The sequence below is a fragment of the Kwoniella pini genome, chromosome 2, assembly GCF_000512605.2.
Source record: "Kwoniella pini CBS 10737 chromosome 2, complete sequence".
Taxonomy (NCBI): domain Eukaryota; kingdom Fungi; phylum Basidiomycota; class Tremellomycetes; order Tremellales; family Cryptococcaceae; genus Kwoniella; species Kwoniella pini.
In genome coordinates this window covers 824659-847827 of record NC_091717.1, presented here as the reverse complement: position 1 = coordinate 847827, position 23169 = coordinate 824659, and the positions used below count along the sequence as shown (strand labels likewise).

At 41.4% G+C, this 23169-nt stretch overlaps 8 protein-coding genes across 8 annotated transcripts; 3 read left to right on the top strand and 5 right to left on the bottom strand.

Annotated features, from left to right (window-relative positions):
* Positions 1 to 333: 333 nt before the first annotated feature.
* On the bottom strand, positions 334 to 1331 carry I206_101634 (superoxide dismutase [Cu-Zn]; the record flags this gene model as incomplete). Its single annotated transcript, XM_019158101.2, has 4 exons — positions 334 to 530; positions 596 to 749; positions 863 to 955; positions 1323 to 1331. 4 exons carry the CDS (start codon positions 1329 to 1331, stop codon positions 334 to 336), a joined length of 453 nt encoding a protein of 150 aa, XP_019008714.2.
* Positions 1332 to 2103: 772 nt separating this feature from the next.
* Positions 2104 to 4692, bottom strand: I206_101633 (uncharacterized protein; the record flags this gene model as incomplete). Its single annotated transcript, XM_019158102.1, has 9 exons — positions 2104 to 2635; positions 2698 to 3118; positions 3192 to 3255; positions 3323 to 3583; positions 3702 to 3761; positions 3829 to 3884; positions 3964 to 4056; positions 4126 to 4283; positions 4379 to 4692. The coding sequence occupies 9 exons, from the start codon at positions 4690 to 4692 to the stop codon at positions 2104 to 2106; spliced, it is 1959 nt and encodes a 652-aa protein (XP_019008715.1).
* Positions 4693 to 5582: 890 nt separating this feature from the next.
* Positions 5583 to 5990, top strand: I206_101632 (uncharacterized protein; the record flags this gene model as incomplete). Its single annotated transcript, XM_019158103.1, has 1 exon — positions 5583 to 5990. The coding sequence occupies one exon, from the start codon at positions 5583 to 5585 to the stop codon at positions 5988 to 5990; it is 408 nt and encodes a 135-aa protein (XP_019008716.1).
* A 272-nt stretch (positions 5991 to 6262) lies between these two features.
* On the bottom strand, positions 6263 to 7479 carry I206_101631 (uncharacterized protein; the record flags this gene model as incomplete). The annotated part of the gene is made up of 4 exons (XM_019158104.1): positions 6263 to 6482; positions 6556 to 6744; positions 6868 to 7055; positions 7114 to 7479. 4 exons carry the CDS (start codon positions 7477 to 7479, stop codon positions 6263 to 6265), a joined length of 963 nt encoding a protein of 320 aa, XP_019008717.1.
* Positions 7480 to 7912: 433 nt separating this feature from the next.
* On the bottom strand, positions 7913 to 14431 carry I206_101630 (uncharacterized protein; the record flags this gene model as incomplete). Its single annotated transcript, XM_019158105.1, has 6 exons — positions 7913 to 9433; positions 9504 to 9544; positions 9608 to 10117; positions 10186 to 12465; positions 12537 to 14287; positions 14349 to 14431. The coding sequence occupies 6 exons, from the start codon at positions 14429 to 14431 to the stop codon at positions 7913 to 7915; spliced, it is 6186 nt and encodes a 2061-aa protein (XP_019008718.1).
* Positions 14432 to 16121: 1690 nt separating this feature from the next.
* On the bottom strand, positions 16122 to 17827 carry I206_101629 (uncharacterized protein; the record flags this gene model as incomplete). The annotated part of the gene is made up of 7 exons (XM_019158106.1): positions 16122 to 16191; positions 16287 to 16785; positions 16858 to 17072; positions 17145 to 17266; positions 17371 to 17631; positions 17704 to 17753; positions 17809 to 17827. The coding sequence occupies 7 exons, from the start codon at positions 17825 to 17827 to the stop codon at positions 16122 to 16124; spliced, it is 1236 nt and encodes a 411-aa protein (XP_019008719.1).
* Positions 17828 to 18385: 558 nt separating this feature from the next.
* On the top strand, positions 18386 to 20541 carry I206_101628 (uncharacterized protein; the record flags this gene model as incomplete). The annotated part of the gene is made up of 10 exons (XM_019158107.1): positions 18386 to 18437; positions 18515 to 18602; positions 18707 to 18923; positions 18986 to 19082; positions 19139 to 19197; positions 19260 to 19313; positions 19376 to 19456; positions 19534 to 19759; positions 19820 to 19919; positions 19980 to 20541. The coding sequence occupies 10 exons, from the start codon at positions 18386 to 18388 to the stop codon at positions 20539 to 20541; spliced, it is 1536 nt and encodes a 511-aa protein (XP_019008720.1).
* Positions 20542 to 21417: 876 nt separating this feature from the next.
* On the top strand, positions 21418 to 23006 carry I206_101627 (carbamoyl-phosphate synthase, small subunit; the record flags this gene model as incomplete). The annotated part of the gene is made up of 4 exons (XM_019158108.1): positions 21418 to 21658; positions 21717 to 22522; positions 22632 to 22814; positions 22881 to 23006. The coding sequence occupies 4 exons, from the start codon at positions 21418 to 21420 to the stop codon at positions 23004 to 23006; spliced, it is 1356 nt and encodes a 451-aa protein (XP_019008721.1).
* Between the last annotated feature and the right edge of the window lie 163 nt (positions 23007 to 23169).

The window sequence follows — 23169 nt, the reverse complement described above, 5'->3', positions numbered from 1 at the left end:
ATGTATCGTACCCCTTCTTTTCCGCATGGTTCACTGAATTCCCGTTGAAACTCCCTCTTGTTACCGCTTAATCTTTTTTATTATATTTCCATCTATGCAAGTTTATGCCTCAACAAATGACGAAACCCGTCCCCACTTGTTTAACTACTATTTCATTACTGCATCACAACTATTGCTCATACAAATTCCGCTTTACCTGACATACCATCAACCCTTGATCACGTTTGACTAGCCATGTCTAATGGAATGCACTTAAGCAGCGATACCACTGTAACAAGACCAATTATCAGTAAATCTAATCTTCAATAAGAGATCTTCAACTATTCGGACAACTCACATGACACCACAAGCGGCTCTACCACCGGCGTTACCGGTCTTGAGGGAGTCTGCGTGTCCACCCTTACCGAAATCATCGGTACCTTCGTGTACTACGACAGTTCGACCGATAATGGAGTAAGGGCCGAAAAGGGAAATGGACTTGTCAGTGATAGAGACAGCGGCGGTACCGGAACCGTCGGTCTTGACGTTACCTAAAAGGCATTCCAGGGATTAGTTGAAGGGAATAACTGAGTGAAAGAAGGAAATGCCAGCTCACCGAGATCACCAACGTGTCTCTCATCAGCATCTGGTCCACCGTGGTTCTTACCGTGAGGGTTGAAGTGGGGACCGGCAGAGGTACAACCGTTAGAGTTGTCTCCGAATTCGTGAATGTGGAAACCTCTTTCAGCGTTGGCAGAGAGGTTCTTGATCTGCGATGAAGAGGGTCTTAGCAATAATCCCCAGACGTTCAAGGGCGAGATGGTGACGCAGAACCGTGTAGAAGAATGGGATAGAAAGCGTAAGGAAGGAGCAAGACACTTACGTCACCAGAGACGGTTACTGGAGATCCATCCGCTTCTTGAGTGAAGGTGATAACACCTTGGACGGAAGAGTCACCTTTGAGAACAGCGATAGCCTATAAGATCAAGCGGGACATGACCGGATCAGAAGGAAGACCCATTTGGTGGTGATTGATTGATAATTTGGATTGCAAGGGAAGACCGAAAGGATTGTTAGGTGAGATTGTGAGAATAAGTCGTTTTAAGATCATACATGAATATGAGTGAAAGATGAAGATTACATGAGGAATGATTATCGATCGAAAAGTGATATAGTGATTGTAATCAGTTATGTTAGTCGAAATGACGACCCGAGAGGTATTTGTAGAAATGAGAACCAAAACAATAATCAGCTTTCAATCATTCCACTTTCTGACTCTTTCCTTCCCTTGGCTCAGGCTTCCACACGTGTGAAGGATATACATGACTTGAGAAGTTACGTACCTTGACCATTTTGATAAGATTATATTTGTTTTTGTAGGTTTTTTTGAATTGGTTGAATGCAGTTGAGGCAATATAATGGAATGATAGAGATAGAGGAATGAGGCCTTTTAGAATGAGCTTCTCTGTGTGGATCTATGGTGGAGAAGAAATGGAATAATGACGTGCTGATACGCGCTTTCCTCCGCTTCAACTGCTTAAAGTTGAGCCATTATATGAGTCAGCATTCGGCCGACATTCCGAAGTTCCGGTAGATGTGGCAATTTGTACGAAGCGCCTACAATTGGCGAGGAGAACAGCATAGAATAGGCGAATGCAGCCAGTGGGGTTTGTAAAACGTCCTCCTTATGCTGCTCTTCCTCCAGGACAGATGGTTCTACATCAGTCAGAGATACATCATAGGAGCAGTTGTGACGGTTGGTCGCGACGATGATTCGATAGGCTTCTGAGCAGGACCGAAAAGCGAGTACGAGAGTTGCTAAATGAGATACGAGACGAAGTTCACGAGATATACATTTCTTAGGTATAAGTAATATTTGGATACTGTATTCTATATTCAGTATATATATGTATGGTTCTAGAACTACGTATCTCTGCTCCACTCCATCTATGACATCCTTAGCGCCGTGCTAGCGTATGAATGACAGCAGGTATCGTATCAGTCCACCTGCTCGAGGATTAAAGCTTAATTCAACGCCAGTATTCTTACATTGTATAATCCAATACACAGACCTAATCATCGCAGACAGGTGAATCACTATGGTATAACATAAATATCTAGGTGCTATTGTTTCGAATCATTGTGTAGCTTATTTTCCCATAATCTAGCGGCATGCATCATCCTCCCACCAGAATTACCTCTTTGACCATAAAATCGTCCTTCAGAATACCTTGATTTTCGTAACTGTTCCCCTATTTCCTCTGTGGCTTGACCAACCTTCCTGTGCTCTTTCGAGCTCGTTCTGGCATCACCAGGTATAAATATGGCAGGAACCGAAGCGCTGGGGTCTAAATAATCCACCAACTCTGAATTTGGATCTCTTTCAGAAGCAGATAAAGTAATTTCAAGTGGTAATACACCAATATGGTTCAGACTTCTACCATTTCTTAATTTCTTCTTATCTGACTTGGGCGGTAATTTGTATTCTACCCATTTGTCGTCCCTTTCTGAAGTTAAATCTTGCTCTGCCTCAACTTTGCTTGATGTTCCTCGTACATCTTTCGGTTCGCAAGTGAACATCGTCATAAGTTGGAGATTCAGTACTGACTGATAAGTCTCATAAGTAGTCTTGAAAGATGGGAATTGATCATCAGGACTGATACAGGAACCCCATTAGCGTTGATCTGAATTTAGGTCAATGTAAATTCGAAAACTTACACAGGCACTTCTATTGTGAATTCATATTTCTCCAGACCCTCTTCACGTTCCGCTTCAATATCGAAACGAGCTTGACCTTTGTTTAATCTCTGCCTATTATCGGAAGAACTCCAACTACTACTTGTTATACCTTCTCTCTTACGTTTTTCCTCCAATTCTTCCATTGAAAGTTTTTTTAACATCCTAATAGGTGTTCCAAAATCTCGAAGCCTGTTCAAACGATTTTGTCTTCTAATTTCACCTTTCGAAAGAGATGAAGATCCTGAAAATGAAAAGATAGAATTGTATTGATCTTCGGTTTCTAAGAAGTTATATGCCCAAGTTATATTTCGTAATGTCTTCATTTCCATTTGTAAATATGCTGGATATTCTGATCCATTACCTGTTCGAGTGACGGTAATATCCAAAGTGATATTTGAACCTAAACCCGAAGGGCGGTTCAGCTGCAATCTCCCTTGAGATTCTCATGACTTCCCTATCAATTGTGAGCTCACCTTGAGTGATTTGAGTGGTATCAGATCGTATGTCAAGCCTGAATGTCGCTCGGTTACCTTGATCCTGATTGTCAAGTCCCAAATTAGCATATAACGACATTCAGTTCCAGCAATATCTTGATTCGACCCACGCATTCCGGACCATCAGAATTGTAAGGATTAGCCCAAGGTGTATCATGCCTGTCAACCTTATCTTCGCTCCCTAATGGTAATCTCGGAGAAGAGAGATTGACTTCAACAGGCCAAGCGTCTTGCTTTGGGTTTGTGTGAGTTATGCGATCAGGCTCGACAACGGGCAGGAATCCTGTTCTTCCTGCTGGTATATCCAAGATCGTGCCGTTCTTCAAGGTCAGAGAGTGATAGTATTCCATCAATGTTTCCGAGTTGAGCATCTATCGAACACAACTTATCAGCATCATTATGATGCATTGCGAGGAATGTTCGTAGACTAGATAGAGAGGCTATCTGACGAGAGGAGAAAACGATATAGAGAGTGTCTGAGAAACGCACATGTTCGTCATTGCTGGAAACCAAATTTCCGGATGAATGTCTATGGTCGATCGGTGGGAACTACCATTATGCCCAGAAGAGTCAGTCGTTGCAGCTATTACGATGACGGATCTAAATCTCGACTTACATTGGTATTGGGTACATTCACGTTAAACGATTGGATCTCATCGATTTTTTCGGTATCTGAATTTAGCCAGTCAATCAGTCGATCGACTTATGGTATCATCGTGCCAGTCAATCCTCATTTGTAGACAGAACTCACAGCTGGAATTTAAAGGAAGATCATGCTTGATATCAAATACGATTCGTTCGGATCCATAAATATCCCATAGACTCTGATTTTTCATCGCTTCATCTATACAAAACCGTTAGTTTAGTCCACCTTTCCTCCAAATATGTACAGGTAAATTGAAATAGAATTTACTATAAGCTTCCATTTGTATATTGTATTCTTCGCTCCTTGAGCCGAGAGTGATAAGTCCGCCGACATGATAAATATCGTTGTAATCGTTTTTTGGGAATTCGGATGCGTTGTATCTCGGATACTCGGGTCGAACAGGGAAAGAATCTATATCTTTATTTCTGCGAGTAATTGTAAGATCAGCTTAGACAATAATCCCTCTGTACAACTTATCGTCCGGATTGTGAGGGGAAAGATGTATGAAATTACCACGCACTTTATTTTGATAATAGCTCTTTCCTTAAATCTCAGTCCAATTTCCCACTTAATTATATTCGCACAATCTGATCCATTTGCAGATAATCTAGTTTCACCAGGAATGGTAGTGGAAGGCTGTAAATCAGGTGCTCTTACCCAAGATCTTATATCGCATTGCCATGGTTTGATCTCTTCTGTAATTTTTGTATCGTCTAAGGCAATTGAGCTTGACTCTGATGATAAGGAATCAAATTCTGGGGTTGATGAGGTATCGAATATAAGTTGGGTAGCTTGAGCTGCTACACCGCTCAACAACAGTATATTCCACCTCATTCTGAGAATTACCTCATACAATCGTCAAAAACGAACCTAGACAAGAAGAAATAAAAAAGATGAATTGTGAAGTGACACGAAGAGGTACATCCGCAATAACAATACCATTCTTAAGCTTAAAGCATCTGTCATGAGTACCTTGTTACTAATTGCAAATGCTCCGATATCAGTATGCTGATGTCAACATCGCATAATCGGCCGTAAGGACAGATACCGAAATGCCCAGCTCCTGCTTTATCGCTCGTTTGTGGTGTGGGAAGAATTCCTCTGCATCGCTTCAAGGCACATTGTGGCGTTGGTTTTCCTGGAGCCATTCCGGTTTACGGCATATGCCCAAACTTTATGAGATAACTCTTTATCTTGCTTTTAACTTTTCTGATCGGAAAAGAATGCGATCACTCTGTTCGTCAGCTTATCAAACTTACTAGCCAGATTCGAAGCTTATGCAAAGAGTGAAAGAGAAAGATCAAGAGAAAGGAAGGGCTCCTTCATGCAGAATGATCGTTTCTACAGCACTGACGAATGTCGAGTTATATGACGCGTACGTTACAAGCGAAGTCTTATCCCAAGACCTTTCATCTCCAATGATGAGGAATCGTAAAGGAGCTTGCAGGCTGTGACCAACCAGCAAAGGTCTGCTACTCAGAATGATGTAACTCAGACGTCACTGTTTCACGTCATGAGAATGCTTTATAGGCGTTTGAACTTTGAAAGGATCGTGAGCAAAGGAGAATCTATGAACTTGCCATTCAGCTTTACGCCTCACAAGCTTATGTAGAGGAGCAGACTCTCTTGGGATGTTGGATTTTCAACACACATTCTCTCTAATCCCCAGGATAGCATATTCTACGTACGATAGTAGATAATCAATTCAAACTTCATAATCAGTCATGACATCTGCTTCCACACAAAACAACACCACATCTGAGGATCAAACCCCCCAAACCGACTCTTCTGCTAGTCAGACCTCCATCGATCAGCCTAGAAATGCCGTCCCCTCCGGAAGAGGTGAAGCAATACCCTTAAGACAGGATACGACGGATTCGAATGCTTCGAGCGGTTCACACACTTCAAATATCACTGGCGACGGAATGTGGGATGACCCAGATCAGTATGGCTTTGGAGGCCTATATCGATCTGATACGGCTGGTACAGACCATAATGCTAATGCCCTATGGGCTAACCCGGATGAGGCTGTGTACATGGAGGAAGATCAGGGCCGGGACACCGCGAGAACAGAGAGAGGACCGAGCGAGGACAGAGAGGAATCGGAGCAGGACGTGAATAGGAAACTTTGATTCGTTTTGTATTGTTCGAGAGCCATCCAAATAGTCCTTGAGTCCCCTCCACGGTCAGTGTGTACGTACGCAGTAATGCTCATACATATCGTGACCGCAGAATGAATGTATGCGAATGAGTGTTGATACAACCAGAGAATATTGGTGAAACTTATACATTCCTTCCTCCTCCTCTTCGACGTCTACGTTGTCCAATCTGTTTCACGGTCACATAAACCGCCCCAAAACAACACTGGAAACCCTCTCCTCAGGAGATGGTATGCATACTTGGCCTAGCTCGTAGCTCTTTGCTGTTCCCAATACCGATAATTCTCCGCCGTGATTGTTGTTTCTTCTGGTACCGAGCTCAAATCAGGAACCCCCCAAGGATCTGCTCTCATAACCTGATTATCCAACCAGTCAGGCTCAGGCTGACTCTCTATATCTTTCATCTCCTGTATATAGCCTTCAGGATCAGGAAGCAGCTCGAAGTATGATCTAGGTATTGTATCTCTATTAGTACGAGAATTAGTGAAGTAGACCTCAACTCTGAATATGGAAGTCCGAAGCACCGAGCACAGCTCACGTAGTGATATCCTCTTCGTCTTCCAGGCCTATTCCCATCCTGATAGCCCCTAATTCACCCATGATGCGATCCACGTCGTTCTCCTCTTTGAGCGATAGCAGCTTTGAGTGTCGAAAACCGACAAGACAGACTCGGTCATGATCATCAACGAGGATATGTCGAATATCTATATCTCTATGTAGGACACCGCTGAGATGGAGCCGTTCGTAAGCATGATAATAACTTGTCTCTAAAGGCACGATAAGAGAACCATCTGCTTTTATCCATCTCATAGTCTGTACAAGCGAACGCCGCGCCTGGGCCTGGACCTACTTCCACTCCTGAGATAAAAGTAAAAAGCCTGATCCCAGCGGGTGGGGGATATATTCCAATAGCATAGCGTAGTAGCGATATTCTCCTATTGTTTGATATAAACCGTAATATCGGGGCACGACGTCACCCTGTAATCCTAACAACGGTCCAACGTAGAACCCGTCCTCCTTGACAGCCTCCTCGATGAGCTGCTTCCTAGACATCGTGATCTTCTTCGTGACGAGGATAAGCTCCTTCATACAGCACCTTCAATACTGCTGTACCATATATAGGATGTCTAATCAACCAGTAATCCCACAAGGAACCAGCTGCAAGGCGTCTGATGACGTTGACTACATTGGCGGCTGATTCGGAGATTGAACCATCCGCAATAGTGCTTGAAGGCTTCACTCGAGATAGCTGACGGGTAAGTCCTCGAATTTGAACGGGAGGACTCAGTTGAGCAGCTATGAGCAATTCGGGTGGCACATTGTTTGATGTTGATCCACGAAGTGCTGTTGACACACCGGCATTGTAACCCGATCTCGGATGTTGAAAGAAAATTAGATCGGTATCTATATCGTACCTACCATCGTTGTCCAAGCTGGTGGAGCAGTCAATAATGAACGACATTTTTAAGTCGATTGATAAGTTGTCAAGCAAGACTCATAAGGAAGAAGATTGCAAGAGGTGACGAAGTGTAATATATATAATACCATAGTTTACGCCAATTAATAGCAGAAAACAAGGTTATTGATGAAGGCTGGGATGTATACAACTTACGTCATGGTTGTTCTCTCGCTTGTCGCACTCATCTGTTTCAGATCAACACATTTATTCTCATGAAAGCAATGACATGAGTACATATGCATGAACATGCTTACGACAACATCTTCTCGTACAACTATGGGTTTTATCCAATGAATCACTATGACAATAATCACAAAAGCTAGATTAACAAACAATTAAATCTGGACATGAGCGACTTCAGACCCTTCGGTCTCATCACGCTCAGCTCTTCTACCGTCGGTTTCCATTATATCTGATGACCTTGAGAGACCTGTTCTTAGTTCTGCGGTTCCACTCCTGCTACCTTTTCTGCGTCCGCAACCATAGCGTCGAATCCAAGTTCTTGCTCAGGCGTATCCATAATTTCCTCACTATCGGCGTCATCATCGCTGACGTTAGAAGCGAGTACCTGTTCAGGCTCCGTCACAGGAACATCCGCAATGTCGGTATCAGATTTGTCTATATCTTGAACGGCTGGAGGACTTCCGTATTCTGGACCGTCTATTAACACAGCATCGTTGACTTCAATAACATTCTGAGCGATTCCATCCGTTATGACAGGCGATTCTTCCTCCTCTAAAGCTGGTTGAGTGGGTTCATCCGGTTTGTTAGGCTCATTCACTTCTGGTGAAGCTGTCTGAGCTGAGCCACCCGGCGCCATGGATCCAAGTTCCGACTCCGGCAAATTTGGGATCTGCCGATCAGGAATACCTGCTATGTCCTGCAATACGGGTGTAGATGTTGACGAGGGTACAGGTTGAATGATGAAACGATCTGCGAATCCGAATCTCAATGGACTGTTGGCGTCTGGGGTATTTCTCAGTGCTCCAGCGAAAGAAAGAGAGGTTTTTCTTGACTGTGTAGGAGGAAAGAAAGGTTTGATGGGAGTTGGAAGAGGTGTAGAACTTGGTGGACCAAATAATGAGGTAGGTATGTTCTTCATCACTCTGAATGGAGTTACAGGTTGATTGGATGAAGCGCTATTACTTTGAGATACGTTGACTGAATCATTAAAAAGATTCTCATCATCTTCTTCTTCTTCTTCGTCTTCCATCAATTCAGCATAGGCTTCCTTTTCGTCCTCTTCATCTGCGTCCAAGTCACCTTGTAAACCAAAGAGAGGTAAAGGTAATTCATAATCTTCTTCCTGCGTTCCCGAAGGTCCAGCCGCGTATCCACCATCATCTTCTTCATCATCTTCTTCATCATCGTTCCAGAATGAAAAGGGTGCTGGAGTAGGTGCACCAAGTACGAGTTCATCTTCAATCATTAGAGCATCCGTTTCGATCCAAGGTGTAGGAGCTGATTCGTATATAACGCCAGGTGACATCTGCCCATCATTATCATCGTTCAACTGAAGATCTTGAGCGGGTTCCACAGCGTTCATCAACCGGAGTATCCTGTCTCTCTTTTCCTGTTCTGTCAATTTCCGCCTTTTACTCAAGGGTATCTCTACGACAACTTCTAATCTTCTCCTCTTACTCTTTTTCTCAGTTAACTGTTGAGCGAGCACATCATCATCATCGTCATCAATAGTTTGCAAGATATGTGGAGGATGTTGAGGATGCATGACAGGATCTGCGCCGGCGAAACAATGAGAAGCAACTTTCTCCTTGATCTTGGCAGCGTAGAATGCTGATTTGTGTGTTGATCCAGCGACTCGAGGAGTGGTCAACTCATCCGTACGTGCCGTTTCTGGTATGGAATATGCAGGCACCGACGGGGGAGAGATGTGGATAGACAGATCTGCGAAATTCGCCGGCTTGTCAGATGGCGAATCGTGAGTTTTGATAACGTGCTATCGAAGGTTTAAAGATCGTAAGTAAGGGCGTCAATCACTGCTGAGTCAAGAAATAGGTGTAACTCACTCGTGATAGATGGGAAATATTGGGCGATGTCAATTCGCAATCTGTGAGGGAAATTCAATGTCAGTAAGGCTTTTGGTTAAGATCGATACGGAAAGCTTACACACCTTGATAAGGACATCTCAGCACTTTTGAGATATGTCTCGCGACAAGGTGCTGCTTAAGAGCTTTATGCGAGGCAAAACAAGGTTCGTTACACCCCTTCCAATGACAACGGTAAAACCATTTCCCCTGAATCACTTCTCTTTCGGTAGTCCTTCGGGCATTCCAACTCCATCTCTCGGTTGAAACTTCTTCTTGACCTTGTCTAGCATGGCCTACAGCGTTGACATGTTTGCGCAAAAGATTTTCACTGGCTAGAATCGCATCGCACCCTTTCCATAAACATTTGCATTCTTTGGATCTATTTATGATGCTTTGTTCTGATAAAATACTGGCGAATGGCTCCAGTAGTGCTGGTCCTGGTCTTGCAACGAATCTCTGAGGAATAGGTTCAGGCGAAGAAGGTCTAATTACCCTTGCGCCTCTTTGTACGGTTAATTCAACAGGTCGAAGACCAGCGTGAGCACGGCGTTGAAGAAGGGTTTCATCTTCGGAATCGTCATCTCGGAAAGGGTCTGAGAAGTTTGTGACGGAATTTCAGTACGTGATAAGGGCATAATGGATTTGCTATAATCAGACTCACTATAGTGACCTCTTGAGAGCAGCTCTTCCCTCCTTCTCTTGCTCATGGGTATCACGACTTTGGCTCTATCGACAGGCTTGGGCGGTCCCTTGACTTTCTTCTTCTTGATGAGCTTTGGCTTCGGTATCTCCACCTTAAATGGGGCCCCATCTGATTGATCTGCTGCCACTTCTGTTTCAGGCGGCGGTAATAGTTCAAAATCATTCGCGTTCGCCTCTTCCTCAGGCTCAGGAGAGGGTTGATATTCAGGTGAAGAATCTCTTTGTTCCTCTATCACTTCATCTTCTCCTTCTCCCGGATCGAGCTCGTCTACCTCGTTTTCAGCTTCTGGTTGAACGATATCGAATTTGACTCTGGCAATCTTCTTAGAAGAAGGAATTTCAACAACCAATATACCCCTCTTCTGAGGCGTAGCAAGCGCAGGCGAGGATGATACACCGGTAGATATTCCGATTTTCTTGTGCAAATTCGAAGGTCCATTGAGCTTTACCTTCGATTTTGAAGATTTGACAGGCTTCTTCTTTTTCGCGGGCTGGACCTGTTGCGACGAGGATGAAGCTTCTTGTATTTCGACGCCTGCACCAATCTCCTGCACAGCGTCCTCACTGATGTCTACTTCGTCTTCACCCTCAAGCGCCAGGGTTTGTCCATCAGCGTCCGGGATGGGACCTAAATCTTCTACAAGAGCTCGAGCGAGCTCCTCTACTTGCGCAGGAGAAGGTTCATACCCATCATCTTGATTCAGGACTGAAAAAATGGTTGTTTCGATTCCAGGAGGTGCTTGCGTCTTCTCTTTGCTCTTTCCTTTTGCCAAAGAAGGCGATTGGGAAGCTGTCAGACCTGTAAGGGGAGATCCGTTCGTATTTGTCTCATTCGGGATGATGGGTTTTCGGTAAATTCGGGTGAATGGTGAATCTTGCGCACGTAAGTGAGCTGAACTCGTTTGACCGAGGGAAGAGGAGAGATTGATTCGCTTCCTAGGTGAGCAGTCTAATACAAGTGGTATAAGTTCTGGACCTCCCTGAGCGAGAGATTTACTGTGTTTCGATGTGGGTTTCGAGAGAGGTCCAAATGAACTTTCAAGCGCTTTCCTCTTCTGATACCTTATCTTGTTCAATTCACTTCTCTTTGCTTTCTGTTCAGCGCTGAGCGGTGTCTTCTTCGATCCACTACCTCTATTGTCTCCTTCCACTTCTGTTGATTTTGCTGGGGTGAACAAGGATGACGATTGATCTTTATTATTGTACATTGTAGCAAGGATGTTATGCGATGAAATAGGTACACCGGAAGAAAGCCCAAGTGGATTCATATTGCCACTGCTGTTACTGCTATCTGCGGGATTTTGAGAATATAAGGATCTTTCTTGCTCCGCTTCAGTCCGGAAAAGGCCTTCGAAGCTCGAAACAGGCTGTGAGGGTTGAGTTAGACCATCGAATCGCGGGTAAGACCCATGATCAGGCTGAGAGTCCGGCACGAGTATTGCACCTTCAACGCCGTTCGCTTGCGATTGACTGATTGGCGCTGGCTTTGGGTTCCGGTTAACAGTCTTCGATCCTTTTGGCCTCCCCCTTTTAGCGTAACCCGGACGCATTATGGGGATGGACGGGAGACCGACCAATGCAGGATCGCGTTGCGGTCGTTCTTCCCCAATTTCCGCTGCCATGGGCTCTGCTACATGAACAGGAGCGCTAATTCGTGGTTCTGATCCGAACGGTTGTAACGACGACTGTTCTGTATACCCGCCAGTAGGGTAGAGTGATGGGTCCGTTTGTAGAGTAGTAGACTGGAATGGCGAATTAGTCCGTCCAATAGTAGGTTGGTATGTAGAAACGGTTGGACCGGTTGTCAGATTTGTTGATGTGTTATTAATCTGCGAAGCATTCGCTGTACTTGAAGGATCGACGATATGGATAGGATCAACTTTGGGCTTTCTTCCACGTTTCTTCGGCTGAGCTGTTAAGTCTCCAGCGTTCCCATTCGCCACATCTTCCCCGGACTTTCTGCGCCGCTTCTTAGATTGGACGTCAGACTCTTTGGAGATAGAATCCGTACCCTGTGCATTGCCAGGAGGTCGAGTAGTGTCAATATCGGAACCGCCTAGATTAGGGACAGTGTGTAAAGGCGGATTCAGGATTGATGGATTAGTGAAACTTCCCGGAGGACCTGAATAACTGCTCGACGTGGAAGGGGTCTGAGCGGGCGCTACAGGCGGTGGATTCGATTGAGGTCGATCATCAACAGGCGGAGGTAAGACACTAGGATTCCCAGCCATGATAGCCACTGTGAAGCACGTCAGCTACTGCCTTTGATATTCTCACACGAATGAAGAACAAGGGGCGGACTGAACTCACAAAGTTTAGCCCAGAAAACCAATTCCTCCGAATTCAACTTCCTGGCCTGATTCCCCTCTTTCAATTTTCGTACTGAGTGACCTAATTCATGACACCGCTTACTATATTGGATCAAAGGATCGGAGCTCCAAGTCGCCCGGTATAGATTACTATCTTGATTTAGCGGAGGAAGAGGCAGAATACCTGAATTCACCAGTTCTCTGAAAGAGCTTATTCGCGGTACTTGATATCCACCAAAGTTCTGATTCAACGTACGAAGTGTAATTGTCCGCGTAGAGTTGAGCGCAGAAGAGGAAGGTCTATCTTTTTGATTCTGTTGCGCAGTTGATGGAGGATTGGGAGATTTCTGAGGCTGTGCTCGGTCTTCTGGCTGGGAAGACAGAAGATCTGGTACTCTCTGTGGAGGATGAGATGGTCTAGGTTGATACAGAGGTACTTGGGAAGAGACATTGGGTGATTGTTGTGAGGCACTTGAGGACGCTGCTGATGCTGGTCTAGCCAACATAGACGAGGTGGAATGACGTGAAGAGTAGTCTGTTGTATTTACAGGTACATTGAGTGATTGAAAGGGTGCAGGGTCTTGCGAGCCTTCATGGGGTCGTTGATGCGTAATATTAGTAGACGAGGAAGCCACTTGCGAAGTCCTCTCAGATTGATGATTGTTTACTGCTCTTAAAGCTTTCGGTGGGAGTGTTAACTTAGATGGATCGACATAATGATGCTGTTGTTGATGCTGTTGCGGCGACGACATAGTGCGCCTGCTAGTTGAAGCTTGTCTGCCAGTGCTACTTGAAGGTTGTTGAGTTTGATGTTGAGCATACAACCCTTGATTCGAGCCTAAAGTAGCAGGGACAGGGTTCCGCAGATTTGAGGAATTATTGGAATATGTCCCGTCCCGAGTCCGAGGTAAAGCAGCTCTTTCTTCTGTTCCCTTCGTCTTGTCCCAAAGTATTTCCAATCCACCCAACATTAACAAGAATAATTCCTGAAGTTGTTTGGCAATCGATGATTTGATCGCTTGTGATGTTGAATCGTCCGCTAGCTCTAATAGCTTTGCTAACATGTACCACCATCCTCTTGTAGAGACTTCCGTACTTCCTCCCGCTCTTATGACAGATGCTAATAGTTTATACATATCCACCTTCTTCCCTCTAATCCTCCAATCTGTAGCTAATCCATCAGGTTGACCCATACAATCTGTCAACCAGTCATGTAATTGATGTTCGGAAGGTAGAGGCACTGGGTTCGCAGAGGTGAAAGTTGATGCCTGAGGTGTGGGTATAGCAGATTGGATCTGTGGAGAAATCGAGGAGGATGGGCCGGTTGATGACCTATCTAAATCTCTAAACGATTGAGGTCTGTGAAAAGTGGATGATTGCGTGACATTTTGAGGTTTAGGTTGCGATTGCACCTGCGAGAGTGAGTAATGGGACTGTGATCGATGGGTTGATGATTGAGGATATTGATGAGATTGAACTTGTTGCTGAGGCCTGGTTCCAGAGGTAGGTCGATTACTTTGAGCTTGTTGATATTGCTGTTGATGATAATCATGAGTCGACATTGTAGACCAGGTAGAACTCGAGCTCGGATGTTCTGCACTACGTATCGAAGGCGCTTGATCGTCATTATATATCGAAGATGTCAGATTGGATTGTCTAGATGAAGATGGGTTCGAGACTATTGCGGCCCATTGTGGAGGGTAAGAGCCAGTGCTAGTGATAGGCGTATTTGGAATCGTAGAGCGTGAATTACTGTATAACAGATTATCGTAAGCCTAGTGAGTAGTCATATCTGTACATTTTGGATACTTACTATTTCTCTTCATCATCTAATGCTCTCAATTGCTCTTCCAACATACGCCTTTTGGCATGCCTCCTTTCAGCTTCATCGGACATTACGATTCGCGCTCGATTGCTAATCTTGCTACCGAATTGTCAATTGGCCCTTCTATTTCACCTCATTGATCGTATTCGAGCATTCACACTATATCCAGAATTTTCCTTCTACTTTTTGTTGCATGCATGTTTAAGATGAAATAATGGTCTTGAAGTAGGTTAATTATTGTTAGATGTTATACGCAATATTAACTCACTTTGTAATGTGCTAATCCCATCGAAACAACAAACCGACGCGAATTGACATGACGTGGTATAATTTAAATAAGCTGAATGACGGAATCAAATCAATCAATACTGTCACTGGTAGATTGATGGTTTAAACCAACCATTCGTAACTAAGATCAATTACATGAAATCACCTTGAAGCTAGCTATCTATTTAATTCTCAGCTTTGTTGTGAATACTATCAAATTATCTAAATAGAAATCTGTACAAGATGGCAGGCGCAGGTGAGTTATCTTTATTCATATCTTTGCGATGTGAGATATAATAGTTGATTATTTATTATGATATTATAGGATTTCACCCACATCCACCATCTATCCTTCATAGGGGATTAGCAAAAGCATTAGGAGCAGGAATGTGGTTTTTCATATTTTATCGTGCGAGGTGAATATTATATCATTCAGTTATTGTTTCATTCGTTTGTTCAAGCTAATATATGATATATGAACAAAAATTAGACAAGATGGACCTGCATTAATAGTTCGTTAATCTATCCTTTCATTTATACCCATTAAAAATTCAAAGCAAGATTTACAATAAACCGTGATTATCATAAAGTTTTAATTACTGATTATTGTTTAAATTATATAGGGTCTTCGACATCCTTGGGACGGGCATGGACATGGACATGGAGAAGAACATCATTAGGTTGGATAATTGAGGATGTTGCCAAATTGATGTATTGTATCTCATAATGCTTTCTAAACGGATAAACAAGTCAGGTTAAGCGCAAAGGAGGGACACTAATTTGTATTTTCAGAATACTCAGATATCCTACTGACTTTTCGTTCCCAAAATCAATCATAACCTGTGTTGGATTGTAAACCAGTAATTGATTAAACTACACGGATGGATTGAATGTAGGATTACTCGATTCAGAATTTCCACAAACTTGATTTAGTCAGACTCGCGAAGTAGGAAGTAGAGGAATAAAGAGGAAAGATGAGATAGTACGAGAACGGGGATTAAGATTCGTTTCTTTTATCAAAATTTCTAATCCAATCAATGATATCATCTTTGAATGGCCATAGGTCATTGTCAAGAATTTGACAAAAGCTTATGACTCTTTTAATTTAAGCGAAGAGAGAATTAAGATTGAAAAAATGGAATGTGATTGCACAAAATCAATAACAAGCGAACCTTATCGATCATTAGGGAGCCCTTCTGGTATCATGAAGTGAAAGTCGGCCTACTCTGTCAACCTGTCGCTTGACTCTGATTAAGTTTGCACAAACACCTGAATTTTGGTCGTCCCAGCAATTCCCATTGTCGTCTATGCTGACTGTATGAGGATTACAAGTCCAATGCGGTCATAAGATACATCATGAATTCAAATTACTGATGAATAAGCCTCTGCATGAACCGTCCCATGATATATACTGCATAACATTTATACGATCTATACCAGACTATATCTTCCCATCAACCTATAATCGATACATGATCAACAGTCTTATCTAAATTAAGGAAGAACATGATATGCCTTTGGTGGTTTATGTCGTCCAGTTTCAACAGGTATATCGAAATTTGTGCTAAAAAAAAATTCGTAAAAATCATATCAGTTCAAATTCAACAAATTCAAATTCAAATTCATATTCAATTGAAAAAGAAAACAAAGAAAACTTACGCAGCTCTATATCTTCTTAAATATTTAATAGCATGTTCTTCAATTGGATCAGGTGTCATATCTAATTCTTTCCAAGATTTAACTTCTTCACCATCAATACCTTTATTTTGTGTAATATAAGATTCTTCCCAACCTGATTTAATTTTATCTTCATTTGGTTTTGAAAAAGCTTCTACACCTAAATCATCAATATATTTTCTTTCAATTTCATCAGGTGAAATTGTAGGCCACCAAATTCCTCTATTTAATGCAGTTGCAAATAATTTAGCAATTGGTTTAGGTACTGTAGGTGCTGTTGATGTAGGATTAAGTGTTATAGAAGAAACTAATGATGCTAAAGAATTGAAAGTGTGAAGAACTGGTCCAGGAAGTGCAAATGTTGATGCAACTGAAGTTACTGGTGCGTTAAGCATAAGATCAAGTGCAGCTGCAACGTCCATTACGTGTACAGGTAATATTTTTGTCTTTCCCTCGTTTAGCTTGAAAAGGATTGGGTATTCTAGATATAATAAATCAGCTGATTGCTTTGGAGGCGGTACCGTAAACCACAGCTGATGGAAATAGGACCTACGAGACATAGCATTCAATAACCAATCTTCGTAACCGTACAATTGAGAAGGTCGGACAATGGTAGCAGTTGGGAAAGCATCTCGTACAGCACGTTCACCATGGTACTTCGATCGGTAAAAGGCAGATGCTGAATCAGGGTGTGCATTAAGGTGAGATACGTGAACGAGTCGAGGTACGTTGACTGCTGCTGAGACTTCAGCGATGAGTCCGGCAGCCCTACGGAATTCACCAAGTTAGTAATGAGCTATTTCTTCCTGTTGTCGGAGGACCAGGAGTCAGCTAGCTCACTTGACGTTGACATCCTCATATTTGAAGTTTCTCGTCTCCCAATCCCTTCCTACTAAATTATATACTACATCTGATCGTTTAACACATTCAGCAATTTGATCAGGGTTTCTAGCATCCCATTCCTACGTTTATTGAGTAATATGTCAGCTTGATCTGTTGAAGGATATTTCATTCCACCTATTATCTGGAAATTGAATGTTCCTTTTTAAATAAATGATAAACTTACCATAGGAACAATTTGACCTAAATCACCCATAATTTTTAAAGGTCTTTTCTCATCTTCATCTCTATAAGGTACAATAACTTGTGTACCTTGTCTAGCTAATTTTTGAACTAAATATCTACCTAAAAATCCTGTACATCCAAAAACAGTTACTGTATGTCCTGAATCACTTGAACGACCTCCTGTTGGAGGTCCATATTTAATTATTGGTTTTGGTGTATGAGATGGATCTGGTGATGTAGTTACAACTAATTGATGTGCTGACTATTCAATTTCGTCAAAAAGATCATATCAGTACAATGTATTTGTTTTTGATTTTTTCAAAATATCACCTACTCTTGTGGATATTAATGATCTTCGACCAACTTTAGTTCGAAGGACCGGTTCTACGTATTGTTCCTATTAGCGCGTTATTATCAAACTCGATATAAAACGACATACGCATTCGAAGTGAAGCCATCTTGACGAGATCCTATAGGTCTTTAATCTAACTATCAAGATATATTATTGTTTTATTGTTATTGCTAAATATCAATATATACACCTGTAGGTGATTGTTGGAAATGTATGATTGCTGGTTGGAGAATACTGGAGTATCCTATCGGAAGAATTAAAGTAAACCTAAATGTGGCATTTTGAATTGATTTGATTCCGTTGTAATACACACACTTATGTGCGGAGTTGGCCGTGATGTTATGATGCTATGCCACGCTCAAATGAGTTGATGCGTTGGATTGTTGTGTATTGGTGTATTTGAGCATAGCTTATATGTCTTAAATAGCCTTTGAAGTCAATATCAACACCCCTTTTACTTCTTCTTCTTTCTGTACTATCGTTAGATGATAGATAATTGGAAAGAAGACATTTCAAAACGGACCCAAATTACGCGAATTTAGCTCATTCAATCTCAAACTTCTTCAACCCTTCTTCTTCTTTCCCTACTTCAACATCGACAGGACTACCTTTCTTCAGATCTGAAGGCCATATTCGAATTGAATTACAAGGAACTTCTTGTAACATGATGGCGTCAAGACCTTGGTCAAGCTTGACTCCCGTACAAGCATTAGTAGGTAAGTCGAATTTAAGCTAAATTATGACTTGCAATTCTTAGTCGATTAAAGCTAATGATAACTTTTATAATGTGTAGAACAATGTTGTGATCCGACTTTACCTGTTCCTAATGATGTGGCTAATATAGAACTAGCAGAGATGATTAATAAGAAGAAGGCCAATAGGTATGTAGCATATCTAGTCATTGTGCTCATTGTGATCGCGGAATAGAATTTTTCGTTATTCCCAATCTCTAAGCTGATCTTCTGTTGTTATTTATGATCGTTAGCGCAAGAGAAGCAGCTCATGGATTATTACAACATATAAATTCACGTAATCCAAATGAAGCAATTATTGCATTAGCAGTTTTAGATCATTTGGTCAAAAATTGTGGATATCCAATTCATTTACAAATCAGTACGAAAGAATTTTTGAATGAATTAGTCAGAAGGTTTCCAGAAAGACCACCTATGGTAATTGGACGAGTCATGGGTAAGATACTTGAGGTGAATTCAGCTTTTTTATTAGGTCTTTTCACGCCAATCAAGCTGATAATTTCGTGCTGTAGATGATACATGAATGGAAAAATACACTTTGTGTTCATTCGAAATACAAAGATGATTTAGTTCATATAAGGGATATGCATAGGCTATTGAGTTATAAAGGTCAGTTTATCCTCAATATGTTCATCTATGAAGAGCCCAGCTGATGAATATAATAGGCTATCGATTTAAATCGTTCGATGCGGCGAGAGCAATGGCAGCTACGAATCCAAATGAGGTGAGCTCACGTGATAGGTTTTCTCGCAAGAATTATGATAGCTGATTATTTGTACAACGTAGGACTTGAAGTCGCCTGAGGAGCTTGAAGAGGAAGATCGACAAGCTAAATCTGCCGTGAGTATTCAGCTTGCATTTTGTACCTAAGTACAAAAAAGTTGATATCATCATACCCGAAGAAATTGCAAGAGTTGATTAGACGAGGTACACCGAGAGACTTGGCTGCAGCTCAGGAGCTGATGAAAGCTTTGGCTGGTGCTGTAAGTCTTTCATAGCGCAAATATATACATATAAGTATATACGCTGATATCATTGCTCGAACTTTCCTTTGATAAAGGAACCCGAAAAACAACCAGATTACGCGGCACAGACGTTCACCGAACTTGATAAAGTACAATCTAAAGCTATTCTACTGAATGACATGTTGAATAACGCGAAAGAAGGTGAAAAAGTAGGATTGGAAGGTGATGTGTACGATCAAGTGGCTGCTGCATGTAGAGGGGCTAGACCAAAGATCCAAAAGTGGATAGAGGATGATGATGGATCAAGAGAGGGTATGATGGGTGAGTCATTAAGTCTCGGGATTCGGCACGACGACATCAACTCATAATGCACGTTCACAGATCGGTTGCTGTTGTGCAATGACCTCATAAACACCGCGTTAGACAGATTCGAAGCTTGTAAGGTTGGGGATTGGTCTAAGGCTCAAGCTGTTGTCGAAGCGTGAGCTGCAGAAATTAACGAATTGTGTTAATCATAGCTGACTTTGATCTGCGTTTATAGGAATAACCCCAATAAGAAGGCTTCAGATCTTATCAATTTTGATGCATTCGCAGACGATGAGCCTTCTTCTTCATCTTCTCCAGGAGGAGGTTTGGCCTTACCATCAGACGCTACTACTTCCACTAGTGCAGGTATGACAGCAGCTGGTTTACCATTCGACTTATTCGCACCCTCTCCATCAGCTTCACCATCACCTGCAGGTCCAAGTAATGGTATCTTCTCAAATCCTCAACAGCATCAACAACAAAGGACGAATCCGATGGATTTCTTCAATACTCCTTCCCCTAATCAATTTCAACAGCAACAAATGTATCAACCACAAGCACAATCAAATTATAATGGTGGATTTGGTGGATTTCAACAACCCCAACAACAGCAACAACCAAATTACGGATTCGGTCAACCTCCACAAAGTCAAATTCAACCTATACAAGGATATTCTTTAACACCAAACACTCAGAACGGTCAAAGATCTCAACCTCCTCCTCAACAAGCTCAGCCTCCACAACCTCAAGCTCAAAAGAAAGATGCTTTTGCTGATTTGGTGAATTTGATGGATTGATTCAATACTTCTACGTATGTCTTGGGGAGATTATATAGAGAGAAGTCAAATTCGTTGCATTTTGTGTTGGTTGTAGATCAGTATGGTTTCTTCAGAGTAGAACGGAATGATGCATAAATCATACTTTTCGGGATGGGGATGCATGTATTTGCTTATCTCTCTCTCTCTCTGTTGTTCGGTTATGGAAATTTGATTCCGGCGGTGTTAGTGATTTAACGAATTCAGGGAATGTGCAATTCAATTTAATTTGAATTTTAACAATCAATCATTCAATCAGCCAACAGTGTGAGTCGAAAAAATTAGTATGATAAGTAACATAAAGAGAATCCACACCTCATATTCAATCTTTCATTTCTACTATACATTATATCAAATCAAATCAATCAAATCAAAACTTATTACCAGAGTACTAAGTACTATCCTATCATCACCTCTAACAAGTAGAGAATATCTCAATCAATTGATATCACCCCTCAACGACACAACGTCTCGAATGCTGTGGACTGAAAGAGTTTCTGACGAGTAAGTGGTTTAAAATTCTTATAGATAAGGGGAATATACATCGCTCCAATCATGTCATGTCCTGCGCCTGGACTTTGAATAAGCCTGCATATCATACCCCCAGTCCATCATCTACCTCATGGGCTTATACCAAGCTTGTCGATGAGATATTAGAACTTTTTTATCCTTATCTATACGCGCCTTGATTATCATTATCAATTCAATCATTAGACGGCTGACATGATAAATTATAGCTATTTATCTGATCAAGTATTCACTCTTTTAAATCTTTAATTTTCGCCTAATTAACAATTGGACAAACTTTCATATACACTTAAAACAAAACAACCACAAACAGTCAGATAAATCAAAAAAATGTCAATTGCTAAATCATTAACCAACATCCGAGCTTCAACTTCAGCTTTGAAAAGTTCGCTCTCATTACCTAAACGAACTTTAGCTACACCTGTCAATACAAATTTATATACACCTGTTCTTCCTGCTAAAATACCTGCAGCTCTTCATTTGAAATCAGGTCAAAGTTATTATGGACAAAATTTCGGTAGTGAAAATTCAAAATTTGGTGAAACTGTTTTCAGTACCAGTATCACTTCTTGTAAGTAATTCTCAAATTTACATCCAGAAATATGAGCTGACTTGATTGAAAATGATAGATACCGATTCAATGACTGATCCTTCATACCTTGGTCAAATCCTTGTATTCACTTCACCTATGATTGGTAACTACGGTGTACCTTCAAATGCCTCTGCACCAGGTTTCCCAGGTATCCCTTTCCTCGAATCAGAGAAGATTCAATGTACTGGTGTAGTTGTGTCTGATGTCGCTCTTAAATACTCTCATTATCAAGCTGTTGAATCTTTACATGAATGGTGTCAACGATATGACGTACCAGGTATAACAGGTGTTGATACTAGAGCTATTACATCTTTACTTAGAGATCAAGGTACAACTCTTGGTAGATTAGCAGTAGGAGATGAAGCATCAAAACCTGCACCATCTTCTGAAGAATATTGGGATCCATCAGTTGAAAATCTTGTTGCAAAAGCATCAACTAAAGAACCTTATACATTAAATCAACAAGGTAAAGGACCAAAAATTGCATTATTAGATTTTGGTACAAAAGCAAATATACTTAGAAGTTTAGTTAAAAGAGGTGCACAAGTTACAGTTTTCCCATGGAATTATGATTTTAATTCTGTTAGAGATCAATTTGATGGATTATTTTTATCAAATGGACCAGGAGATCCAAAACAAATTATGGAAACTGCTTATAAAGTTAGAAAAACAATTGATGAATGGGATAAACCAATTTTTGGAATTTGTATGGGACATCAAGTTTTAGGTTTAGCAGCTGGATTAGAAGCATATAGAATGACTTTTGGAAATAGAGGTCATAATCAACCTGTACTTGCACTTGCTAGTTCAGGTTCAATTAATGCAGGAAGAGTTTATGTTACTGTGAGTATTTAATAATCTTTTTATTGCCTTTCTGTAAAATCTAGGAAAGATTGAATACGAGGTAAAATTTAGAAACTGATGTGAATTTGATTTGATTTAATATTAATAGTCTCAAAATCATCAATATGCTTTAAAATTGACTGAAGATTTCCCTGAAGGTTGGGCACCATTTTTCATTAATTGTAATGATTCTTCTGTTGAAGGTATTATTTCAACACCTGAAAGTGGAAAGAGAGTTTGGGGTGTACAATTCCATCCTGAATCTGCTGGTGGACCATTAGATACTATTGAGGTGGGTTTTTTTTTGGCATTTTCTTATGCTAAAAAATTATAAAGCTAATGCCGCTGTTTATTATAGATGTTCACTGATTTCGTAAATGAATGTCAATTTGGACGATCAGGTGGATCTAATATGATTGCTGGAGAAGTTAAAATTGGAGGTTCAGATGCTAAAGCAGCTGCTGAAATTAGTGCTTCTATTTAAATAACAGTCATTTGATTTGTGATTTACGTTCCAGACGATTCCGTATTTTGTACAAGTCTCTTAAGGGTTATGATATTTTTATGAATCGATTCTAAAATATCTGATTGCTGCATGTTTTTACTTGAAGGACTGAATCTCCTAAGTATACTATCCAAATGACAGA